Source organism: Thermoascus crustaceus, assembly GCF_041956765.1.
Source record: "Thermoascus crustaceus strain CBS 181.67 unplaced genomic scaffold VTN00scaffold_4, whole genome shotgun sequence".
Classification (NCBI taxonomy): Eukaryota; Fungi; Ascomycota; class Eurotiomycetes; order Eurotiales; family Thermoascaceae; genus Thermoascus; species Thermoascus crustaceus.
Genome location: NW_027192530.1, coordinates 2269565 through 2294411, shown reverse-complemented (window position 1 = coordinate 2294411; position 24847 = coordinate 2269565). Strand labels below are relative to the sequence as shown.

The 24847-nt window shown below is 51.0% G+C and overlaps 6 protein-coding genes across 6 annotated transcripts; 3 read left to right on the top strand and 3 right to left on the bottom strand.

Moving 5' to 3' along the window:
* Window positions 1-3578: 3578 nt before the first annotated feature.
* On the top strand, window positions 3579-3980 carry VTN00DRAFT_7413 (uncharacterized protein; the record flags this gene model as incomplete). Its single annotated transcript, XM_069434158.1, has 1 exon — window positions 3579-3980. One exon carries the CDS (start codon window positions 3579-3581, stop codon window positions 3978-3980), a length of 402 nt encoding a protein of 133 aa, XP_069287467.1.
* Window positions 3981-5117: 1137 nt separating this feature from the next.
* Window positions 5118-7192, bottom strand: VTN00DRAFT_7412 (uncharacterized protein; the record flags this gene model as incomplete). Its single annotated transcript, XM_069434157.1, has 6 exons — window positions 5118-5948; window positions 6033-6060; window positions 6171-6354; window positions 6447-6774; window positions 6892-6964; window positions 7029-7192. The coding sequence occupies 6 exons, from the start codon at window positions 7190-7192 to the stop codon at window positions 5118-5120; spliced, it is 1608 nt and encodes a 535-aa protein (XP_069287466.1).
* A 2649-nt stretch (window positions 7193-9841) lies between these two features.
* Window positions 9842-11596, bottom strand: VTN00DRAFT_7411 (uncharacterized protein; the record flags this gene model as incomplete). Its single annotated transcript, XM_069434156.1, has 1 exon — window positions 9842-11596. The coding sequence occupies one exon, from the start codon at window positions 11594-11596 to the stop codon at window positions 9842-9844; it is 1755 nt and encodes a 584-aa protein (XP_069287465.1).
* Window positions 11597-12720: 1124 nt separating this feature from the next.
* Window positions 12721-15691, top strand: VTN00DRAFT_7410 (uncharacterized protein; the record flags this gene model as incomplete). Its single annotated transcript, XM_069434155.1, has 3 exons — window positions 12721-13152; window positions 13211-15458; window positions 15522-15691. The coding sequence occupies 3 exons, from the start codon at window positions 12721-12723 to the stop codon at window positions 15689-15691; spliced, it is 2850 nt and encodes a 949-aa protein (XP_069287464.1).
* Window positions 15692-20635: 4944 nt separating this feature from the next.
* VTN00DRAFT_7409 (uncharacterized protein) lies at window positions 20636-21877 on the top strand (the record flags this gene model as incomplete). Its single annotated transcript, XM_069434153.1, has 1 exon — window positions 20636-21877. The coding sequence occupies one exon, from the start codon at window positions 20636-20638 to the stop codon at window positions 21875-21877; it is 1242 nt and encodes a 413-aa protein (XP_069287463.1).
* Window positions 21878-22879: 1002 nt separating this feature from the next.
* On the bottom strand, window positions 22880-24284 carry VTN00DRAFT_7408 (uncharacterized protein; the record flags this gene model as incomplete). Its single annotated transcript, XM_069434152.1, has 2 exons — window positions 22880-23857; window positions 23970-24284. 2 exons carry the CDS (start codon window positions 24282-24284, stop codon window positions 22880-22882), a joined length of 1293 nt encoding a protein of 430 aa, XP_069287462.1.
* Between the last annotated feature and the right edge of the window lie 563 nt (window positions 24285-24847).

Below are 24847 nucleotides of genomic sequence, written 5' to 3'. Positions count from 1 at the left end.
TTTGTCTATTAGAGTTGATGCCCTGGTGACTACTACCTACCAAACACCGACACTCATGTCGAACTACTATTTTCAGGGGCCTTGACCTGCTCTTCCGGCTGAAATCTACCCCCTTCATGCCTTAACCGCCACTTCGCAACGACTACTGGGAAGCCACCACGCCATACGGCTCCTCTTTACTGCAGACAACTGCCCACCCACAAAGGCTTGTTACGATTTGGCGTCTTGCTAGCTTGCAGGGTACGTACCGTCTGCCTAACCTAAACTAGTGTCAGCAGGTGAACAGGCGCGCACATTATAACAAGTCACGCTTCCTATGCAGAACTAGGGTTCTCACCAGCTGAGTCCTAAAGTCTTGAAAGATGCGCAGAGGCAAAGTGCAGGGACGGAGCAGATATCACTGACCTCGAACCAACCGTCCCAACAACTCCCTGCCGTTTACCATGGCCGAGCCTCCACATTATGTGGACAGCGGCAGATCAGCTTTGAACGGCGTACGGAGCTGTGTACTCCGTAGCTGCGGTCAGTTTAGCTAGGGACTAATTTGGTCTCTTGATCATGAGATGAATACGCTGTACTTCCTATTTCTGGGCACCTGCTTTGGTTATTTTCTTTTTTGCCCAACTCGTCCTAATTCTTGTAGCATTTGAATCTGCACATACCTATTCGGGAGGTAAGATTGATCTTGCAGAGACCTGCACCATGTATAAGTGTAATCATAGTATTGTGCATACATCTATCATTTCCCTTATCTGGGATTTATCTCACAGGTAAACCGCTCGGCCACAAAAAGTATCGAGACATCTAGTTGCCCATTGGTACCGAGATATAGATAGCATGTATCCTATAAGAATTTATGCTAATTCTAACTGGAACGCACTTTCAGCGACGGAGATAGATTCTTAGAAGTTTCACGACTATTCCATCTCCATACTTCTCGAAGTCCTAATATTCCTATTCATTTTGTCCTTGTCAATCAGTCTATCTTCAGATTAGATGACTAAGTACAGCACATAGTTAACTACCCAAAGAACGCTTATGCAGTCATAGAGTGCATATTTTTGTTGTCTATGTTCACATGATAGAAGACACAGTGGTACTCTATTACTCTGTAGATCATTATGCATCTCAAGTACCTCTTTAAATACTACCAACCGGATAAAGCAGACAGACAGACAGTCAGTCAGTCAGTCTCAACATAAAGTAGTGTTTATGCCTAGGTGGAAACAGCAATGGTGTGTCTGGCGCTGATCTGGCTGTGAAGCAGAACCATACCATCCCTATCGGCCGAGAAGGCCGCGCACGGTGATATCCAAGCCCAACACAACACAGCACAGATTGTCCATGCAGGTTTTACATAACATAAAATAGCATAGCAGATCCCTAGACTGAAGATAAACTCGAGCTTATATGTATACAGGAAGTTAGCAATTATGCTCATACTATGGGTAATCTTTCCCCCTTGTCCCTGTCTATGTGGTACGGTGCATCTCAAGTTCCTGTGTTCCTGGAAAGTGAATTTGCCTACCTACGGATGTAAGATAAGATAAGCAAGCATAACGAGAGCAATACATCAATGCATGAGCTACTGATATGTATAAGCTTAACAGTTCCTGAAGATGGTGAGAAGCAAAAAGGACCTTTGCTTATGAGGATAGCAGGTAATAAAAAAACATGGAATGTCTCAAACGTTATTAATACATAATCCTCATTCTCCACTGAAGGCATTGGGCAGAAGAAGGCCTATTCTATTCTATACATATTAGGATTTACTCGTCCTGATACTTTTCCGGAGAGCTCAAGGATTTCTATTTTCTATGTATATACGCTACCCTCTCTACACAGTGCATCTCCGAAACCACATCTTATATAGTCAAACCGCCATATTCCATATTTTCGTCTTCCGTCCTCTCCTCACAACGCTTCTTCTTCTCGTTCACAAGATTCTTCAGATATTTACCCAACAGCCGTTAAGCCGGCGTAGAATATATGTCCCTGTGTAGGGGTAACGGCGCCTCGGGCGATGGGACGCAGGCGGCAGCGGGCAACCTGTCGAACATACTCACGGTCGAAATTGTCGTTGATGGTGCAAGCGGCCCCGCGCAGGAAGACGTTCCAGATGAGAATATTCGCGCTTGCAGACAGGAGAAGAGAGGGCGGGATGATAGGCTGGGCAATGCAAGCGGCGTAGCTCAGGCCGATCAGGTAGGGGAAGTAGAAGGCATAGAGACCGCCTGGTTTCTCGATGCACATCAATTCGCCATATGGAACCCAGGAGGATGGTATGACGGAGAGAATGCCCTTCTACGAAGGTTGATATGGTGGGTGCTCGACAGCTGATGTTGCTGCTGAAGGGAGAGATGTCTGGGCTTTTGAAGATTGCCAGCGAGACAGTGATACCGTTCTTGTACATCTCGCCGATATTAGACTCCTCGAGGGAGCTTTTATCAAGGATAGCTGGCTAGCAGAGCCTGAGAAGCAGAGAACGCATAGCTTGCTCGGAGGAGAGCCTATAAAACACGAAGACATAGTCGCGATACATATGCTCTGCCCAACATTAGCAGAGAATCTCATCGAGAGAAGTAAAATGAAGCAATCGATGACTGCAACCATCGATGGAAGCGCCTTGTCCGGACGTATTGGTCTCTTGTATCGGCCAGCATGATCTCTACCATCCCTTCGTCGGCCGATCAGGCCACCAAAGATTCTATAGAAAGCATCCTCAGTAGACAAGACGCGCACAGTGGTAAACGGTTTTAGACATACATCGGGTGAAATAGTTCAAGGCGTCCACGGGAGAGCAGTTAGTTTCCTGGTACATATATGGTGTTATCATGTCGCCACGTAAGGTGGCTGCGCCGGTCGTGTACTCTCTATATCATATCCAGCCTCAACATACACTTCTATATCATATCATATCTTCCATCATCCATCCATTGCTCTCTATCGGCTTCGCAAATTTCTATTCTAAACCCACGTGATTTTGACGGTACTCAGGCAATTGGTATGATAGGTCACAGACCCTAGACAAAGCTAGCCTGGATCAAAATATAGAAAAAGCAACAACGTAGGTGGCCTGAAAAAGGCGCCAAAAGATCTGGCGACCTTGTACGCTGACAGGCATCATCTTCCCCTCCTTCGTTCCATGGCCCCAGATAGCAATTAAAACCAACACGATCATAGTCCATACTAGTTTAACACAATCATCAGACTGCCAACTTCAAGCCCGATTTTCATATCGTTATTGTAGGTGCAGGCTTGGTCGGCCTCGCATCGGCCATCTTACTTTGCAAAGCGGGCTATAGCGTGACAGTCCCTGGCGCGGAATGCTGAATTGCGAAATGTCAATCCCCCTTCTTTGACCTATCAAAGTTTCCATATCTTCAATAATGCAGATACAGTCAGATCAACCAGGTCGGTGCAGGCATCCAGCTACCAGCCAATTCATGCAGAGTGCTAGCCGAGATTGGCATTCTCGACCGAGTCCAGGCCATAGCGATTCAGCCTTGTGGAATCATTATTCAATCGTAGAGGGACGGAGAGGTCCTTAGAAACATGAACCTTGACCCCTTTATTACATGATACGTACGGTTTCCCGCATCCGGTCATCCATTCGAGCAGACCTGCGAAGGACACTGTATGAGGAGGCAGAAGCACAAGGGGCTCGTATCGTTCTAGGAGCAAAGATCGATGCCGAAGCGACGGATTTCCCCGACGCGGTCATTCGACAAGCTAACAGTGAGGAGCAGCTCAAGGCCAATCTGGTCATTGGAGCGGACGGAGCACAATCCATGTGTCGGGCAGCCCTCTTACAGCAGCGACCTAATAGACATTTTTTGAGACCAACCGGCACCATTGTGAATCGTATCGTCATCGACCCTGAATCCATGCAAAAGAACTCGCTGCTGGACAATCAATCTCCTGTCGCTCCCAAATATCCACACTTGGTTGGGGCCCGAAGGTCTGGCGCTACCTACTGAAAGGTGCCTTCAACGTTGTTCTGACTCGTCCCACCACGGGTCATGACAACGACGAGGTATTTCTCGGGCCACGGCCTGCGGATGTGGTGGACCTGAGGTCTCTCTTCAGCGACTGGGATCCTCAGATTGGGGACTTGCTGGAAGTTGCGCATGAGTTCCAAAAATGGATGCTACTTGAGATGGACAACGAGCTACCGTCACTATCGTGGGCCCACTCAGGGTGGAAAGTTTGTACTGATAGGGGATGCTGCACATGCTTGTCTTCCGTACTTGTAAGTAGTGAGCCATCCCATCCCATCTCATCCAATAGTGTTAGCTTTAGAGTCCCAGCTCACAACAATCCCAGATCACAAGGAGCCGCGATTGGCTTCGAGTCTGCGTCACTGCTTTCAACGCTACTAGCCAAAGCACAGACTCCAATACAAATCCCCGATGTCCTACGACTATGCGATTCGGCTCGACGGCCTCGGACAGACCGGATTCTGAAAGCAAGTAAGGAGGCGGGTGATATTTGGCAAATGCCGGATGGTCCATTGCAGGTTAAAAGGGATCGGCGATTCGTCGAAGATATACCGCCTTCGGTTGGCTATCCCAATATGCTTGACGATCCTGTTTTCCAGCACTGGCTTTTTGGATTCGATGCCAGAGAGGATGCTGAAAAGGAGTGGATAAGCTATAGAAGCGAGAAAGACTGAGATCTAGCCTTATTGTAGCAATGAAAAACGCGCACAGTGCTATGCCGGAATTTCTCGTCTACCTTACGAGGATATATATATATATATAGTCATCCAGATCCTGGGTAGAAGAAAATTGATATTCCGGAATTGGTTCTACCTGTGATAGGTTAAACTGTCAGAGCTTTTAGAATGATTATCAAGGGGAACGCCCTTAAAAAGGCATGTTAACATTCAAGCAACGGAGAGAGTGAGTCATTAACACGGCGTGGCGAGGCACTACTAGCATCAATCAGATAGTTCGTGTGGGCGAGAATTAGAAAACTAGTCTCCTCGTGGGGGGACTCGCCTATTCTGTAGACACCCTACGGCTGAGATGCTGAGGGTGAGCCACCACTGTGCTATACATACACACACTCTCTCTCATTGTGCAACAGTCGCACGATTCGAGCAGAAACCCATTTCACCTAAAGACAGCCCTAACACCCTTACTCCCTTTCCTAACCCCAGGAAGAAACATATCCGCCACAGTCTCCACATCTTCATGGCTAGTTTCATAAAGAACCAGTTCAGACGTATTACCTCCTTGCTGGCCAGCACGACCAGCACGACCAAACCAGCGAAAAATCCCACCCAGCCCCATGTACAGCTCCGCATACGCCAGATTGATACCAAGGCACTGCCGGGTGCCCTTCGTGAACGCGACCAGGTAGCGATCGAGCCGGGGATTCTCGAGCCAGCGCTCCGGACGGAACTCCTCCGGGCAGGGAAAGATCTTGGGGTCTCGGTGCAGCAGGACGGAAGTCATGGAGACTGGGACGCCCGGGGGGATTTGGATTTCATGACCATGGCTATCGCCATCATCTAGCTTCAAAGACAAGGCCTGATCCGGAGCGATGCGCGCAAGTCGGGACGTCACGCCGTAGGAGAGTCGAAGGGACTCCTGGATACAGGCCGTCAGGTACGGCAGACGTTCCAGGTCGACCAGTTTTAGGGGTCTGCGTTGACGAGGATCTAAGTCTGGAAACTGATTCTGTTCCAGCTCCTCCTCCAGACGGCTCCGGATCGACGGATTGGAAAGGATGTAGAACATCCCCACAGAGAGCGTCCAGCTGGTCGTCTCCGTGCCGGCTCCCACCACTACTTGGCCTTCCTGCGCCATTCTGCTGAGCTGCTTGTCGGAGTCAGGAAGGAGGTTGCTCTCGAGCATGTCGTGGAAGATGGTTCTGTGGGAGGCCGTTTCGTGGTGTTTGTTCTGTCCGTTTTGGATGTTCTTTATCTGCCGGCCCATTTCCTATATATACAAAGTGGTTGATAGTATTGATTCTCAGCAGTGTGCCAATAACTGGCTTGCCCTAAGAGGTAACTAAGTACGTACCGCTTGAAATGCAATGAGCTTTGCCATTCTTAAAAGGCATCAGCACATGAATCCATAATTATCAAATGTGTAATCGGCAACGATTTATAATAAAGTCCTCCGAGCGAACATTCATCTCTTCTAGTCATCAGGACTTACTTCTCATCCAGAAACCTTGCCATCCACGGCGGAACCGACTGAGTCAATCTAAAAATCCAATTCATGTGCTTCGACCAATGATTCATGTCACGGGCAGCAAGCGACACGCGGTGGAACACGGGGTCGAACTCCGGATGCTGGAGACGGTGATCACATCGCGCGAAGGAGTACTCCATGACGATATCTGCAGGAATCATAACAGAAAGATGTCAGCCACCCAGCCACCCGTAAACACAAAAAGAAGGCAGACTATCGATCTATATTTATACACCTCACCATTCGTAAAAGCCGAAAACATAAGCGTCAACGGTATCACCTCCCCACGATTCTTCCGGAATCCCTCCAACCTCGCCAACATCTCATCCACCTTCTCCTGAATGACCGGTTCAAGGCGATACACACTCGCCTTGGAGAAGAACGGGTTCAGGGCGGCCCTGCGCACGCGATGGACGGAATGGTCGATCGTCCCGATGGACGCGTCGGGGGTGCCGAACTGCTTGCTGTACTGGACGGTCTTGTTGCGCCTGTTGGATGAGTAGAGGACGGTGTAGAAGTCTGGGTCTGAGACGTGGAGTTCTTCGGGGTTGATGCGGATGATGGGGCCCTTTTTTTGGTTCATCGTTGCTTGATCAGTATATATACCTGAATGAATGATTTTGTAGGAAAAAAAAAGAAAAGAAAAACGTAAGTTCGTAGCTTGAGAGAGAGGGAAGGTACCTACATAACGCCGATGCATCTTCTCAATCTCCCAAATATACTGTCCTCCACGAATCGCATCGTGGTAGAATTCATACCTTGTAGGCAGTCAATTTGCTTCTCTCTTCTTTTATTATTTATGACACCAAGTCTAGAACTCACCACCACGTCAACGCCGCGATCTTCGGTCCAGGAAAGTGAGAAATCGGACTGAACCAGAGACGATAGACTGCACCGGTCAAGATCCACAGACAGAAGGAGAAGAACGCAAGTGGAAATAGGACAGGAGCTGTATTGCCGATGACGGCAGAGTCAGGAAGTTCCATTGTATATGTAGATAGGGACTAGATTAGATATTCTGGTCAACTATCATCGAAGGAAAAGAAAACTACCTGCAACCTCGACTTAAAGTAGTCCCTCCCACCCTTGTGTACCCAACGCCTCCCTAGACCCAATCCCTACCCCAGCGGTTCGTTCCAAGTTGACGACCAAACTTACCTAACCGGGAACTTAGGTATGCAGTTCCGACCGCCACCGCACATACATATATGCAAGGTGAGTCACGGCAGTGGTCAGGCAAGATTTAAATAATCACACTACTCCGCACGGTACCCCATATTCTTCAACCTCTTCCCCTCCCCTCCCTCTTCACGACTAAATGCTACCCACCCGTCCGACCGGTTCCGACCTCGAATCCCGCCTACAGATAGATGATGACTGATCTGACAAGTAAAGTAGCAAACGATAAATAACGCCTATAAATGACTAGAAAGTCCTAAAAACCAGTTACATTATACGCTTACCTATCTACCTACACCACGTTGGCAAAACTTTCTGCACCGCCCCCTCCCCCTCCCCAGTCTCTATTAGCATGGTAGATTGCTAGCTACTCTATAACCACATGCATGTGAAGTTATCCGGGAGTCATCGATTAAGTGACGTGCTAGGATAGGACAGGTAACGGACGGACCCTTAAAAAAAGCTGGCCCGGATCAAAAACATACTTAGCGAAAAACAGCAAAGCAAGGTAAATTGCTTAGATACCTAGATAGACAGGTGGAAGGGGGTGGGTGCGAAAAGTTTTGGTAGAGCAGTGTATCTAATTTAACTATAAATAAACAAAATAAACCTACAGCCGATTCAATACCTAGGGACGAAAAAAATCGTGTCGATAATCTTAAAACCAGAATATTAGTGAATCGGTGCCAGCAAAAGTAAGTACTTACTAGGTACTAGGTAAGTAGATTTCCCGAAGATGGAAAGTAGCCAGCTTCAAATCATACAAGGTTAGTCAGTTAGGTGGTAGGCTGTGCCTGCTCAACAGAATAATAAACTTTCCAACAGTCTACTGTACAAACGATCTAAACGGCAAGAGAGAAGAAAAATGTCAGACTGCGCGAACCTAGTAGTCTGAAGGTATGATGATGAAAGCTCTGATTATTCGAATCTACCTAACTAACTATTTATCTCATGGAATTAGTGGCTTCGGACCTTCCAAATATGGATATATCAAGCGATTCCGAAAGATATGATATATCGATGTGGTATATTGATACAATATAAAAGGGTATTGCAGGGGTCTTCGAGATACCCGGATCGGCGTGTGCTGACTAGGCTGATAGGTTTCTAGCATACCACTAGGTTATAGTGGTAATATTCGGCTGACGAAAAAGCTTAATTCATACTATGTACTAATGGAGTGCCGTATGGCCTAATTTAATATACCTTGATCATGTTATCTGTTATTTCCAGGTCCAGTGGATCACGATGACTGAAATATAGAGTTTCTGGTGAACTTTACCTAGTATCCTTTATTAATATAGTCGTTTTATATTTATTTATTTATTTTCTCGAGCAGTTGAAGACCGGGATCGCGGCTTCGTTCTGCAGGTGACATTTGTTAGAGATGAGCTCGCATCGAGTCTGCGCGCCGTACGTCGTGGCGGTGTAGTCTCTCTTGGCCAGAGACGGAGAATGGGGAGGGATACCCAGGTACGTGTATGGAGTGCCTCCTTCTCCTCCTCCATAGTAAGTGCGTACCATGATGGAATCGGAAATGTTGTTCATCACCTCATCACCTGGAGGGAGACGGATGGGTCTATCAAGAAGGAACCGGTGACGGCAACCGATAATGCGCATGTGTGCGATTCATTGACGTCTTGCTTCGCTCTGAAAACAGAGTTATCCGAGTAGAAGCACCTGTCGAATCCACTGTTGACAGGGACACCTGGGTAAATTCTACCGTTGTGGTGGTTGAGGTGAAGCCAGGTGTCAGCGGGGAAGACTAGAAATCTTGAACCCAAAAGAACTACATTCAAATGTTATATAGACGTGGTGGAGGACTAAAAAAAGGTTCATACTACGATTCATCCATGCTTGTGATATCTAAAATAATCAAAGATCCCCTGGAAGGGCACGGGATCTTTATAGGATAAGATACGTCCGTAAGGAAGACGTTCGTTCACCCGAATCGATGAACACACCGAGCCAAAGCGCGCCTTCGCAGACCCAACCAATTCCTTCCTAACAGTACTTAATTTGCTCCAACCTTATATTTTAATCTAGTGTAGTCTACCTATCTAGGCAACTGACCGGTCCATTCATCCCAGGAAACTTGAAAATATGAATTAGAAGCGGTTTTTTTTTGGGTTGGGTATATTGAGACACGGATCTATCGTCTTTTGAGATGGTTTTTCATAGTGTAAGGTACACTATTTTTACAATGGATAGATAACACTGCCTTCGAGGGGCAACATCAGATAGATGTCCATGACAAGATAATGTACAAGCCATGCTCTATATATGTCATGTCAAGTCGTCAAAAACATCATAAAGGTCAGGGGCGCCCGGAGATGGATATCGTAAACGCCAGACCCGGTAGTTCCCGAAGTAAATCAAATACAGTAATACAGTGTCGAAAGATACTTGCAAGGGAGGCATACTCCCACGGCGGGGTTGCGACCGGCGAAAAGGCTTTATGGGCCCACCCCCCTCCTCTGACTCTTCAACTCTGCATCCGTCCAAGACGGATACATGATTTGGCTTCGCAACTGCTCAAAGTCATCGAAATTTGCCTTCAGCGCGTGCGCAAGGAGACTGTCGCTGGTGCCCGCCGCACTCTCATCCCACGCCGCGATGGCGCCACGCAGCCGCTCGTGTGCGGTAGTAAAGGTGTCCTGGAGCTGCGCAGGTCGGACACACGATTTACCGACGTCGTTCATGTAGTTGGTCGGGTCCTGGACGCACACCGCCCCGGCAGCGGGGAAGTTGCGCTTCACGGCCGCCGTCCGCTTCGAGTTGAGAAGGGCTCGCTGGCCGCGGAGGTATGCGGGCTCTTCCTCCTCCCCGAAATCGGGATCCTGCGATTTGATGCTGCTCTCGGCACTTTTGATGGTTGATAAGTGGAAGAAGCCCGGCGGATCAACAGACACACCGGTCTTTCTCCAATCTACGACCTTCCCGTAGGTATGCAGGATCTCGAGGAGGTGCTCGCCCAGGTTGTCTGGTCGCAGGAACCGCCCGTGGTTCATCTTCAGCGATGCCACGATGAGCATAAGGAGACCATAAGATGAGATCGAGGAATTACGAGGGCCAAAGACACCGCGGACTTCCAGCATCATCCGTGTAGCAATGTACAGCGGCCGCAGGGCGGGGTATTCGGCCTGGTAGTCCTTGACGTACTCAATCGAGGACGGTGGCCCTTCGCCGCAATAGAACTGCAACCGCAAACCAGTGGCATCGTGCACTGCTGTGACCGCGGGAGTACGCCCATCGAGCGCGTCGACCTGGTCCTTAAACAAGGGACTCTCCCGAAGCAGGCCATCCACGCCCCGCAGCGTCTTTCGATACGCCTGGACCATCTCCGGCCTCATAGGGCTGGGCTTGCGCACCGGATCGTCCACGGGGTCATTGACAGGGAGGATGAAGTCCAGATCGGAATGACTAAGCGCCATCCCGGTCCCCCAGGAGCCAATGACTCGGGGAGGATGCGGCACGACTCTCGCGAGCATGGTCGACACGCTCTCGATAACCTGGTCAACGCTGGCCTGCTCCTCGCGCGTTGGCGTCAGGTATCTCTCCAACGCCCTGATCTCTGCGTCCAGCCGAGCAAGACCGTCCGTGATCCTGCCCAACGGGCGGACATGGTCCAGCCACGGGCTCTGCTGCGGCCGGTGCTCTTTCTCATTCACATCCCAATGGAGCTCTCCGCTTCGTTTCTCCGGCCCAAGAGAGACCTCTCTGGCGGATGACTCTCGCGAGCCCCCCACGGAGCGAATCCGCGACACTTTCTCTCTTATCGAAGACCGTCCCTGCGGTTGTGCTGAGTCTTCTGACCCCCAATGCCGGGATTCTTTCGAAGAACCAACCGGCTCGCGGGGTCGATGTTCTGACGCGGATAGTTTCTCATGGTCGGCAAAATTCTCCGGAGGAAGGTCCGGCCGAAAGACGTATGCGCTGAGGTCGTCATAGGCCACCTTGCGGAGCAGGGCAGACCTGTTCGCAGCCCTCTGGACCTCCAGGGTCTTTTGCAGGCTGTTCGGACGGATATAGTCCTTGGCGCGGGGAACAGAGGCATTGAATGACCGGGTGGCTACTATCCGATGGGAGCGATCGTGGAGAGGACGACACCACGGGGCGCCATGGCGGATGGCAGTGCAATCAGCAAGTCGCAGACATCGTGGGTGGAGGGGGGACGTGCTGGGCTGGGGCACCAGACCCAAGCTGGACATATGCCGCAAGTTCTTCGGACAACGTGGGGAGCGCGCGATGTGTCAGAGCTCGGGGAAAGGGAAGTAAAAAAAAAAAAAAAAGAAGTCAGAGATAAAGTGTTGCTGCCCGATCTCGAGACCGTGCCCGATCTGTAGACAGAACGGCGCCAAGGTCGGTGATAGGACAGACGCAGATGACTCTTCTGGCCGACGAGCAGCGATGGAATCACATGACCGCGATTAGGGTTGGGCGCGTCATCTGATCTTCACATGCGGCCACGTGACCACACGCCACAGCGACCGGCGCGACGCCAGAAGCGCCTCGAAGCGGTTCCGCGCTGTTCGCTGTCCTTCTGTGTGTATCTTCGGCCGCTTTCTTCCTGCGCTGCGACACTCTCCTCCCTGACTAAGATCCTGACTAAGGTCCATCCTATGCCATCTCTACGATGATGACGTCCTGAACGTGGTGGGGTTGAGGTTCCGTGGACACATCTCCGCGCGCGCACCTGTGGGATCTCATCCCGTACCGGCGCTGACATTGCGAGAGTCGCTGAGGCGCTGCGTTGGGCCATCTCCGCCTTAAACCCACCCTGGTCCCCGTCCCGCCAGTTTCGCCGGGCCTCGACCTGCTTCCCATCGTCCTCGCCTCTGCTATTTCTAGAAGCCACCAGCATCCCTCGCGCATCTGCTCCCTGCTCGAGGCCCGGCCAGACGAGTCCCGCCGCCCGTCGAGATAAGCATCCGTCGTCGCCTGCGTCGTCTGTTTTTCTGCGCTGCTCTCGCCTGCTCCCCTCCTCCCTCCGCCAGAGTCAGCGTCGCGGTTGCTGCTACTCTCGCGAGGTCACCGGTTATCCTGTCCTCTGAACCTGCCCTGAACCGACGTCTCCATGGCTTGCGCTGCCAGCAGGTAGCCGTACCTGTTCTTGTCGGTCCCCGTGCATCCGGCTTGTCCCCCCCCTGATTCAGACAACTCCTTCTAAGGTACATGCCCGTCGCCTCCTTTTTCCGCCTGAGACATTGCATCATTGTGCCTGGGACTGGGCAATTGACCTGTCAGAAACCGAATTTATTATTTGCTGACGTTCCTTCGGTGTCCAAGCAGCTATCCTTCCTCTCACTTCCCGTCTGCGCCTTTCCTTCCAACCATGTCGTCCTCCGAAGAGAGTCCCGGAAAGGTGCCCGATGACCAGCCTAACCCGGTCATCGTCGGGCCGGGGCTGAAGACAATGGGAGAGGGAGCCTACGAGAAAGCTTCCAACGCGACTCCCAGCCTGGATGTCGACAAGCAGCACCAGACAGCGAGCGATGCTCCCTCATACTTCAACAAGATTCCGGGAAGCAAAGACAACCCCAGCCCCAACCCGGGAAAGTCTCCCTCCACTCCTGCAGAGGCGGCGGGAGGAGCGACGTCCGGTGTGGAACTTCTGCGCCGCTTGAGTCTCGTCGGAGGCATGTCGCCCATCTCGCCGGAGGTAGACCCGCGGACCGCTCATCCGGGGTTGCATCTGTCGGGCAGGATCATCAGCGCCGCGTTCTGCATACCGTACAAGCTTGGCTACCGGTCTGGTTCCGATTGGGTATTGTCTACCCTCGTGTCTGTTTCGGGTTGACTTCAGAACTGACCTCTCTCCTAAGGAACTCAAACCACGTCCGGGAACGTCTGCCCTCTTTGACTCGTTCTCATACCTCGCGTCCTCCGAAACCACATGGGACCATATCCTGGTTGGATGGACCGGTGAGGTCGAACCGCAAGACGTGAAACTACCCCTGCAGCCAATCTCTGTGAACGCCAGCGGGAATGTTGCAGCCGTTCCCAATGGCTCTTCGCTTCCACTGAACAAGGCAGCAGCACCGGTCCCGGTTGATGCTCATCAGAAGCCGCCTACAAATCCGATCGTAGAGGGAATAAGCGTGACTAAGGAGGAGCGAGACCGGCTCGAATCTCAGCTTCAATCGAGCAAGTACGGTAAAATACATCCGGTGTGGTTGTTTGATGAGTCGGAGGAGCCTCAAGAGGAGGTCCTGCTGAAGGATCAAGGAAGATGGAGGCGTTATGCGGAGCGCGAACTGTATCCTCTGCTGCACTACAAGCAGCATGGCCCGACAGACGGCAGATCGGAGCGGAAATGGTGGGCCGATTATGTTCGACTGAATCGTCTCTTTGCGGAGCGCATCGCGCAGACATACCAAGAGGGCGATATCGTCTGGGTTCATGACTATCATCTGTTTCTGCTGCCCAGCTTGTTGAGACAGCGAATTCCGAACGTCTACATTGGTTTCTTCCTGCATGCTCCGTTCCCCAGCAGCGAGTTTATGCGTTGTCTCGCTAAGAGAAAGGAGGTTCTCACGGGTGTCCTCGGTGCGAACATGATAGGTTTCCAGACATTCTCCTACTCCCGACACTTCTCCTCTTGCTGCACTCGGGTGCTGGGCTTTGACTCCAATTCCGCGGGCGTGGACGCCTACGGAGCGCATGTCGCAGTTGATGTCTTCCCCATCGGAATCGATGCGCAGGCGGTCCACAAAGCCGCTTTTGGCTCACCAGATATCGAAAAGGCGGTGGAGGGCATCAGAAAGCTGTATGCTGGGAAGAAGATCATCGTTGGGCGCGATCGATTGGACAGCGTTCGTGGAGTGGCCCAGAAGCTGCAGGCGTTCGAGGTGTTCCTGGAGCGGTACCCCGAATGGCGGGAGAAGGTCGTCCTCATCCAGGTGACGAGCCCGACAAGTGTCGAGGAGGAGAAGGAAGATCCCGACACCAAGATCGCCAGCCAGATATCGAATCTCGTAGCCACCATCAACGGCCATTACGGGTCGTTAAGCTTTGCCCCCGTCCAGTACTACCCGCAGTATCTCTCCAAGCAGGAGTATTTCGCCCTGCTCAGAGTTGCCGATGTTGGCCTGATCACCAGTGTTCGAGACGGCATGAACACGACCAGTCTAGAGTACATTGTCTGCCAGCAGAGTAACCATAGCCCCTTGATCCTCTCCGAATTCTCTGGAACCGCAGGGACGCTACCCAGTGCTATCCACATCAACCCGTGGGATCTGGGAGGTGTTGCTGCAGCTATCAACCAGGCGTTGACCATGACACCCGAGGAGAAGTCCGCGCAACATCTGAAGCTCTACAAACATGTCACCACGAACACCGTTTCAACCTGGTCCAAGCAGTTTGTTAACCGCTTGCTGACGAACCTCTCGTCTTTTGACCAGTCTATCGCTACTCCAGCGTTAGACAGGGCGAAGTTGCTCAGGCAATACAAGAAAGCTCGAAAGAGATTATTCATGTTCGATTATGACGGCACACTGACACCTATTGTCAAAGACCCGCAGGCGGCCATCCCGTCCGACCGGGTGCTACGAACGATCAAGACTTTGGCAGCAGACCCCAGGAACGCGGTTTGGATTATCAGTGGACGGGATCAGGCCTTCCTTGATGAGTGGATGGGCCATATCCCGGAGCTTGGACTCAGTGCTGAGCACGGTTGCTTCATCCGCAAGCCGCGTTCTGACGACTGGGAGAACCTGGCGGAGCGGACGGACATGGGGTGGCAGAAGGAAGTGATGGATATTTTCCAGCACTTTACGGAACGGACGCAAGGCTCGTTTGTCGAACGAAAGCGTGTCGCCCTCACATGGCATTATCGTCGCGCGGACCCTGAGTACGGTGCGTTCCAGGCTAAAGAGTGTAGGAAGCACCTCGAGGAGACGGTAGGGAAGAAATGGGATGTGGAGGTCATGAGCGGGAAAGCGAATCTCGAGGTCAGGCCGACATTTGTCAACAAGGGTTTTATTGCCACCCGACTTGTCAATGAATACGGTACAGGCCCGGGCCAGGCGCCGGAGTTCATCCTGTGCTTGGGAGATGATTTCACGGATGAAGGTGAGTCCTTTGTCGATACCTATTCCATTTCCATCGTATGACAGTGGTACTGATCGTCTTCAGATATGTTCCGCGCCCTCCGTAATTCTGACCTCCCGCCTGAGCACGTCTTCTCGGTCACCGTCGGTGCGAGCTCGAAGCAGACTCTAGCGAGCTGGCACCTATTGGAGCCTGCGGATGTCATTGCTACGATCGCAATGTTGAACAGCAGCTCTTGTTCTCAGGAGTACTAGAGGCCTGTCGGTTTAGCGTCTTTTTTTTCTATCCGTTTACGGATGTGTCGTGTATCTGAATGCGAGACGAGTTTTTTTGTTCCAGTATTTATGGAGTACAGATATAGAGCGGTCAGGTAGCATGCACGCAAAACAGGTGGGTTCTTATACACGCGGAGTTGATATTCGACAATGTCAATAGCATGAACGTGTTGTGTTCGTTGCTTCGTTGGTTAGCCTGTTGACCTTCTTGGTGGCGCCCAAGTCCGAGAGTTTTCAACGCGCGGATCCGGTGACAGAACGGGTCGCCGTTTACTTACCTTTTCCTTTCCTTCCAGCTTCCTGCATTATTGATTTTATTACATAGACATAATACACTCACAGTATTGTTAATTTTTTTAGAGGAAAGTAGACATAGACATAGACTTATAGAGGTGTTTGTTTGACCTGTGCATATGTGTGTATTGTACTATATCTATATGGATGGTATCTATGGGAGAGAGGTCCTAGATGAGAATCGCGCGTAGCGTTATGTGATGTGATGTGTTCCCACTTGTACTCTCTTTTTTGATTTGTTGGTTTCAGTTCAGTTTCAGCATTTATTTTGCTTGATGTTGTAGAGCGCGATAATCATATAAGTGTTTCTATCTTGAAGGATGTTGGGGGAAAAGAGATGTTTATTCGATTATGGTTATGATAAGGATAATGTCCTTTCTTACATCCTCGTTTTAATGTTTTCAATCCGTCGGTCCCTCCATGGCGTGCCATTTGGCAAGTGTAGATATTTTCACTCACTCGGGGCGGCTGCTGCTTGCTACTGCTTACAAATGCGGATTAACTTGGGTAACTACCTACCTAACTTTTGTTGAGGAAGATCTTGTTGGTATGTAACTATGCTTTTTTTTCTTCTCCATGTATATACCTAGGTAACCTTGCAAATAATAACAATCTTTTTCATTGGCAATAGAGAGAGGTACCAGGTATCTAGGAGTTCACCAGACTATCTGCAGGATCCTCCAAACCTGTTGACAACCTTCACTCACTGTCACTGTCACCAGTTGCAATTGACAAGACATTTATTCATATTCATTTCTTCTCAATACCACACCACACACCACACCAAGGGATCACGAGGACATCAACGCGACTACTCGACTCAATGGTCCAAGCAGCTCAACTCAACTCAACTCTTCAGGGATGGGACGCGGCGTTGCTCCGAAGAATGCACTGTACTCAGTAGTACGATCGAGAGAAGCTTTAAAAAAGTGTTCATTCGTTAATCTGTGTGGTCTTTACATGCATACCTAGGTAGGTACCTAACTAACTCACTCAGGCAGACTATAGGATAGTTAGTGTGATCATTGATTGCCTTCTGCAGAGATAAATAAATAAATAAATAAATAGGTACTAACTGAACTGACATTTTACGCGGGAGGAGGAATTTTGTAGGTGGTTATCTGGGTGTTTGGGATACTAGAGTGCTGGTGTTCCAGAAACAGGGATAGGTTTAAGTTGCTTACTACCTACATAGAGCGGGGGAGGGGGGGAATTTTGTAGTGTTGTGGATGGGTTGCTACAACAGTGAGTGGTAGGTAGATAGGGCAGCGGTTAGGGTAAGGGGGGAGGCGGGTGTTAAGTCTTCTTCCTTAGAATCTAGTCCCATAGAATAACCCAAAGTGTATTTAATTCGGCCAAACTATATTGTTATAAGTGTTAAGATTCTATAGCTTTTATCGCTACAAGTACGTACCTATCGTCAGTTGAACTGCCACTCATCACCCCCCGATTGCCCCGTGCAATGCTTCCGCGGGCTTCTCAAATTTCTGAAGCGACTCAGGATCATATTTTTCTATTTCGAATCGAGGTACCTAGGTAAAGCCTCTGGACAGTTCTCCGTCCATTTTAAGGATTATCTAGGTACAAGCAAAAGCGGGAATGGAATAGAAGAACATGGTATTCTTCAGGAGAGATTTTAAGCCCCCCTACCACCTAGGATCTTGGTGGATTGCGATTCTGTACCCATGTGATTTTGAAGTTATTGGAGGGTACCTACTCACTACCCAGACATTATGTATGATAGGTCACAGAGCTCGGGGAAGAGCCAGTTCAAATCAAAATACAGCAAAAGCGGAAAGGTGGGCTTGGACATGGGGGTGCCAAAAGACATGGTATAGTAGTGTAGGTATGTAATGATCAGGCTGTGAAAATCTCCTGGCGCCGTAAGGATCATGAAAATCCTCGATTTCGCATTGAGCGCGTCTCTGTGGTGTGTTCTCCGCTCTCTCTCTCCGCTCTAAATTGAGCCTCGTCGCATGGGAGCGCCTCTTGTCTCTTGGCTGCATGACCTTTGCATATGCTGCAGCGTTAAAGAGGCCTGAAGATCTAGATTACTGGTCTGGCGATGCGGTATTGCGATATTCACGCCGTGAGCTGGTGTTATCGCGGAGTCTAGAGTTAGGGGGGAAAAGTCAGATTATCGATGCCAATTCGCCTCATGTATGCTCTCTTGCTTTTGATATAGGTTGGTAGCTTCAGAATCAGGTGGTTAGTAGTATTTACATCCAAGACAGCAATTATCAGCACTCTAAAGGAGTCGGGAAATACCTCGAACGCGCGAAGAATGTCCCTCCCCATGAAACTTGACGTTAGGCAGGCTTGTAGTATTTATCCTCACCCTGCATGTCGTCTAGCTGCGGAAGAAGATTTCGTGCTGGGCGCTGTCCATTATGGGAGGCGAATGGAGGTAGATACCTGCCTATTCTGATATTATGCGCCCGATCGGGTGGATATCCATTAAACTCTTCGTCCTCTCCATTCCATTCCATCTTATCATCCTGATTCTCCTCCGCGGTATCCTAGAGGACCTGGTAATATAACGCGAACGAGTGGATTATCTCTTTAATTTCCTCCTGGTATCCATTGAACCGGTTGTTTGAATATTGTCGATATCTCAAGGACCTACTCTCTTAGGCACTACTTCATGCTGCGACAGCATGCTACGGAGAAAGTCGTATGGAAAGCCCCACGGTGCAGATCAATTGAACGTGCGTACCAGGTAGCTGACGCTAGTGACAGCCTTGCGAATTGCCCGACTACTGGCGGTGCTGCCAGCCCGCTGGGACGCCCTGCAATATGCCCGTATCTTAGCACTGCCGCGTGCAGGGGTCGCTGCTTCATCGCCTTGGGGAGCCACTTGAGCTGAATGGCCGACATGTCACATATGCTCAGCTCGAGGGACGGGGAGCCCCTAGGGCCAAGAGAGGCTCGACGTACGCGGAATAGCAGTATAAATCCTGCCTTCGTACCGTATATGGTCGAAGGACATGTCGCTACTCTACTGTGTCTAAGCTCTCTAATTACTTCGTAAGCATGCGGCGTTTTCTTATCTGATGACAGTCCATTGCCAGAATGGAATCAAAACTGGCAGAGAGACCAAGGATCTCGACGTGCATCACAGATATTCCCTACATATCAAGATAGAGACCTTCTCACATGTGCTTGCCTGTCAGCTGACCACTACTTACTTCTAGCTTCCAGCTTTGCTGGTTATGTGGACCGATCCAAACAAGCTCATTGCTTCAGGCCAGGGCTTTTGATCCGTGTATTCTGGTCGGAACCTGTGGGCAACGGCAATGGTTATAGTGGTGCTGGGACTGTAACCGCGATCGATGACACAAGTTATGGAGTTTACAGCAATGTGCGTCGAGTTATTGTTGTCGATCCAAGGGAACTATTTTGTTGTATCTGTGTGTATGTAATATTCTTCCAAATAAGGAGTCACTATGAAAAAGATTGTACTGACTTCAGTAAAGGCCAGTTACAACATATGGAGACCAAGGCTGCAAGAAGCCAGGGATCAATGCCCAAGATCATGCCATAGTTGCAGAGCGACGCAGAGGCACGACAAGTCTTCCGGGTGAGCCAGTGTTGGAGAAACACCCAATCTTGGTCGACCTGTTCCGTGAAGGAGACACGTTAAAACCAGAGTCCCAGGTCAATTTGGGCAGCTTGACGACGATACACTACAGCCTTTATATAAAGTTTCGAGGGCAGGTCACTGCGGCGAGTCTTCTGTTGCCGAAATCATACCTTCCTGATCCTGGAGACTCTACACAAGCGCCGGATACCTCCTATCGGTATGCCCAGAGGAAGAATGTGCCGCAGAATGTGCCAAACCTGTCGGAGAGACAGATGATGCCTGGCCTGTATCCAGGAGGGCAGTACTTACAGTACGTCTTGGCTTGCCTAGGAATAAGGTAGCTAAGTATCTAAGTTTAAGTGTTGGTCTGGGAAAGGGGAGACAAATGATGATTAGCGGTTGCCATTGTCGATTTACAGTTGGGACAACATGGAAACGCTAGATATATTACAGATTTAGGTATCCAGGGTTAGGATCTAGATGGGTAACCATTACCAATAGTCGCTAATGGGACTTCAAAGAGGAAGATCTCAATATCGATATGTGCAATTCAGTTGCTTGATGAAATCAAGTAACCTCATTTCAAGATTCTATTGTCATCTATCAGATTATGTATTATGATTTTTTTTTTGTACCGCAACATTGCAAAATGCAGTACCTAGTAGTGTGTAGTGATCCGGTGGCGTATGATGCTAGACCTCCGGATATAGATTCGCGGATAGAATATAAAATACATAAACAACGCACAAGGCTCATAACGTGGTTTTGTATGCACCTATACTTTTCCATGAGACTAACATGCAATTGAATACACTAACTGCTGAGATACCTCTCTTCCTGATTTCCATGCAGCTATTCAATTCGGCTTCCGCCGACGACGTTGAGACGATGTCATGGACAATGACGGCTGTTTGCGCTGTTTGCCTCGAAAAAGTCCAGATCTCCAGATGAAACCGCGGAGCTTCACGTCAACGGCACGTCTCCCGCCTCCTGACCAGGAGATACAGTTATCTCTCTCTCAATTGCTCCGGTATTCATATGCATCGATGATCTCCGCCGTCCTCTGCGGCCGCGGCGCCGTTTCCGCCGCGCGTCTCCACGCTCCGCCGCTCGTCGCGCAGGCCTCGTTCTCCTCACGGCAGCAGGGTAATGGCATTCTCGTCCTCAGAGTCGACTCGACACAGACGCGGACTGTGTCTGCAGAAATCATCAGACGATATGCCTCCTCGTCCAGCAAGCACAAGCGGCCCCCGACCGCCGCGCAGCCTGCCACCCGCTCCGCGAGCCCGTCGACCTCGTCGACAGCAGCCTCCCCTCTCCCCGCCGACGCGGTGAACCCTCCCCCGAGCACGCTCCCCGCGGACCTCGATATCCCTCCTCCAGCAGCGCCCAATGCCTCCGCGGCCGTCCGACTGAAGCGCTACGTCGCCGTCGGCCGGGCCTACCTCTCCTTCTACAAGACGGGCCTCAAGAACGTGTACAACAACTACCGCGCCTCCCTCCCGCTGCGACGCTCCCTGGGTCTGCCCACCTACCTCCCTTCGTCTGTTCCTCCCGCGAAACCATCCTCCTCAAAAACGACCGGCTCCGGCACCGCCTTCGACACAGCAATCGACACCCTCAACCTCACCCGCGCCGACTTCCAACTCATCCGCCGCGCCGCCTACGACATGCGCCGCCTGATCCCCTTCGCACTCATCCTGCTCATCTGCGGAGAAATGACGCCGCTGGTGGTCCTCGCGTTGGGCAACGCCATCACCCCCTATACCTGCCGGGTACCGAAACAGATCTCCAAGGACCGTCTGTCCCGCGCGGAGCGCAGGCACGCCGCGCTAGCAGCGCACCAGGCCGCCCTGGGATCCGTGACGCCTATTCCGCCCGGTTCCGATACGGAGATGGACCTGCTCGCGGGGCAGTATGCAGATATCAACCTCGTGCGATCATCATCCCCTGGATCCTTGTCCGCAGAACAGGTCCTCCGCGCATGTGCCGTCTTCGGCCTCGCGCGGTCCCATCTCCAGCCGAGTTTCCTCGTCCCGCTGCTCTACAGGCCCCGGCTGCGCCGGTGGGCCGAGTACCTGGATCTGGATGACCGGTTGATCGTGCGCGGCGGGGGCGTCGGGGCCATGAGTGCGGACGAGGTGCGGATCGCGGTGGACGAGCGTGGCGGGGTGGGTGTTGCGGCGGGGATGGGGGACGGATGGGGCGCGGAGAGGGAGGAGAGGAGGTGGTTGGAGAGGTGGCTTGCGAGGAGGGGGTTTACTACGATTGCTAAAAAGAATAAATAAACAAATACACGATAAAAATGGACGGGGTCGGTTTAATTCGGTGTCGACTTCGTTTGGGTTTAGGATTTTGCAAAATGGCGGGCCTTTTTTCATGTTTTCTCTTCGTTTTATACTTGTACGATATTAGAACGGCCCTTGCTATATATCACACCGTGGCCCAGAAATAGATATAGATTGTCTGATTTGATCTGATCTAATATAATACCGTAGGGGGGGGGAAAGGAGAAGGAGACCTATCTGATCAGGCAACTCGATATGTACACTGTCCGGACATTCCTGTAGATACGAACTCTGAACCCCAGTCTATCTGCACAGGTTAGGTTTCTTCAGGAACATCTACCTAGATAGATCCCTTTCCTTTCTTTCTATACCTGCTCTATCTATCTATCTATCTATGTCTATGGACACATAGAACAAATCCGAAGAAAAAGAAAAAAAAAAAACCTCAAGAGCTTGACGGTTACCCAACCACCAAGGTGATGTAAAGGATAATTATATTATATTATATTATAAGATGAATAAATGATTCAATCTAAAAAAACCACCTAAACATTGGCACCTACTACATAAGTGGACTCCCGTAGATGGACAATGAGTCTAATTTGCAGTACATGTACATACATGCATACAAGTCCGGTCGCGGAGTAGCTCTATATTTATATCTATACCTTAGCTATCTACCTACCTACCTACTCACAGTTACATAGTTTTCGGTACCGAAAACATCATGCACTAGACATGCACTATTTCCGTACAGTAGTACTCTCCGAGGTGGTGCATATCAACTGCGGAAAAAAAAACACATAGTGACATAGTGACATAAATCTTCGTATCATACCATACTATACTATACGTATCTTAGCTAGGCATCTAGAGGTAGATAGATAGAAGACAACCCATAGATCCCAAAGATTGATTGCTCATGATATAAATCCACCCAAACTGATCCCATCACATCCATATCCACATCCGACAATATAGTAGCCGACTGGACCAGTCTACCTACAGGTCAACCTTGACGGCAACCATACTCTCCGCCAAATATCCCGTGACGAACAACCACCCCTTCTTCTTGCCCCCCTCCGACGCCGGGTTGATAGGAACGATGACCGCCCCACTGGCGGAGCGGATCCGACTCCCATCGTCCTCGAACAGGAGCCGCGTCTCCCACCGCCTCACGGCTGGGTTCCTGCCGAGCTGCACATGCCACACCAAGACTCCGTCCTTGGCGGCCGGGTCGGTGTGGGTATGCGGGACGTCGACAGCCCTAGAAAGTCCGGAGAGGAGGTATCCGCTGGCGTCGTTCTCGGGGCCCGTGCCTGTGCGGTACGGGTCCGAGTAGTAGAACGGGTTGTCGATGGTGGAGTTGAGGTAGACGGCCTCGAGCGGTTTGAGGGTCTTGTCGTTCTCGTTCTTGCTCTCCTTGGCCGAGGGCTCGAGGAGGTAGAGCAGGCCGGACTGGGAGCTCGTGACGAGGATCTCGTCCGGAGAGGCACCGCGGCCGATGCCGTTGTTGGTCTGGATGCCGGTCAGGGCGACGGAGGCAGTGAGGCCGGCGTCGGACCCCTTGGCCTGCAGATCGGAGATCTGCATGTGGATGGTGGTGGACCACTTGGCTTCCGTGACGATGTCCTCGACCTGGCGGAGCAGACCCTCGCGGTAGTAGTGGTCGTTGGTGACGTAGAACGAGCGCGGGCTCTCCGCGTAGATGTCGTTGGGGGTGGTGATCAGCGGGTGCCAGATGGAGCGCACATGCGTGGCCGCGCTGGAGCCCAGGACATGGTGAAAGAGCTCGACCTGGGAGCGGGCCTTGGGGGCGTCCTTTTTACCCTCGTTCCAGAATTCTGGGTTCGGCAGATGGTTGACGACGAAGATGTACACGGCCGTCTCAGGCGCGTCGGGATCGGGGATGACATCGATCCCGTGGGTGATCAAAGGGCCGGAGAAGTTCTCCAGGGCCAGTCTCTGCGATTTGAATGTCTGGGGTTACAAGTCTTAGCATGTCGTCTTTCCTTGTCGTGCCGGGAGACAGGTGTCCTTTTCTTGTGTAGCTTCAATCGACTGATTTCAGGAATCTCCGCATTCTACACACCTTAGGATCAATAACATGAATCGAGCCCTGTCCGTAGGACGGGGTCTTAAAGTTAGCCAGCGGAGGGAACCACGAGAAGCGCGGCGTGATGGAGTCCTCGCATGCGGTAAACAGCGTGTTGGTGAGCGCGTAGTGATGCAGGTCCTCGCATTGCATGGTATCCTCGATGGTGACAAAGTCGCTCTCCGCGACCTCCATGCTGGCCGGCTCCCGCAGCGCTCCAAGCACCTTCAGACGGTGATGTAGCGGCTCGTAGGCCAGCGCAATCAGGGCGGCCAAAAAGGCGAGGCCGACCCATCTGTGAGAGGAACCCATGGCGATTGCGGACGGCTACTGGGGATCCAAGAGAGTTGTAAAAAAGAAAAGAACGTGGACCATCGAACACAGGAATTAAATCATACAAGAATTCCCCCTCCGATCGACCTGTTTGTGGGGTATCAAGAAAGCATGTGCAGGCCGAGGTGTTTGTTGCCGGCGAGTCTGAGAGCTCAAAGCTTGGAGCTCAGCTGAAAGGCACGCGCGGAGACGAGCGGCACGACGAGTTAACCGGCGATCGCAGCTCGAGTAGTCCTATGGCCTCGATCTGTCTGGGTTCCACAGCGATGGCGGTCAGCGCGTTGGTTGATGCATCACAGATCTCTCTGGCGGTGGGTCGTCTTTTAGCTTGTGTGTCCTTCTCGAACGGCACCCATGGTTACTCACCTAGGTACACGCGATCGTCACGAGGGAACTTTATCGATCTGATCGACGGCATCAATGTGACCTGCTGCAGATGCGCCGGAAAAGCAGAAAAACAAATAAGGAGAGGAAAGGCAAAAGAAACAGGATGATGTTGTTGTCGATAGGACGTCCTCTTTGTACGGAGCTCGCAGCATAAC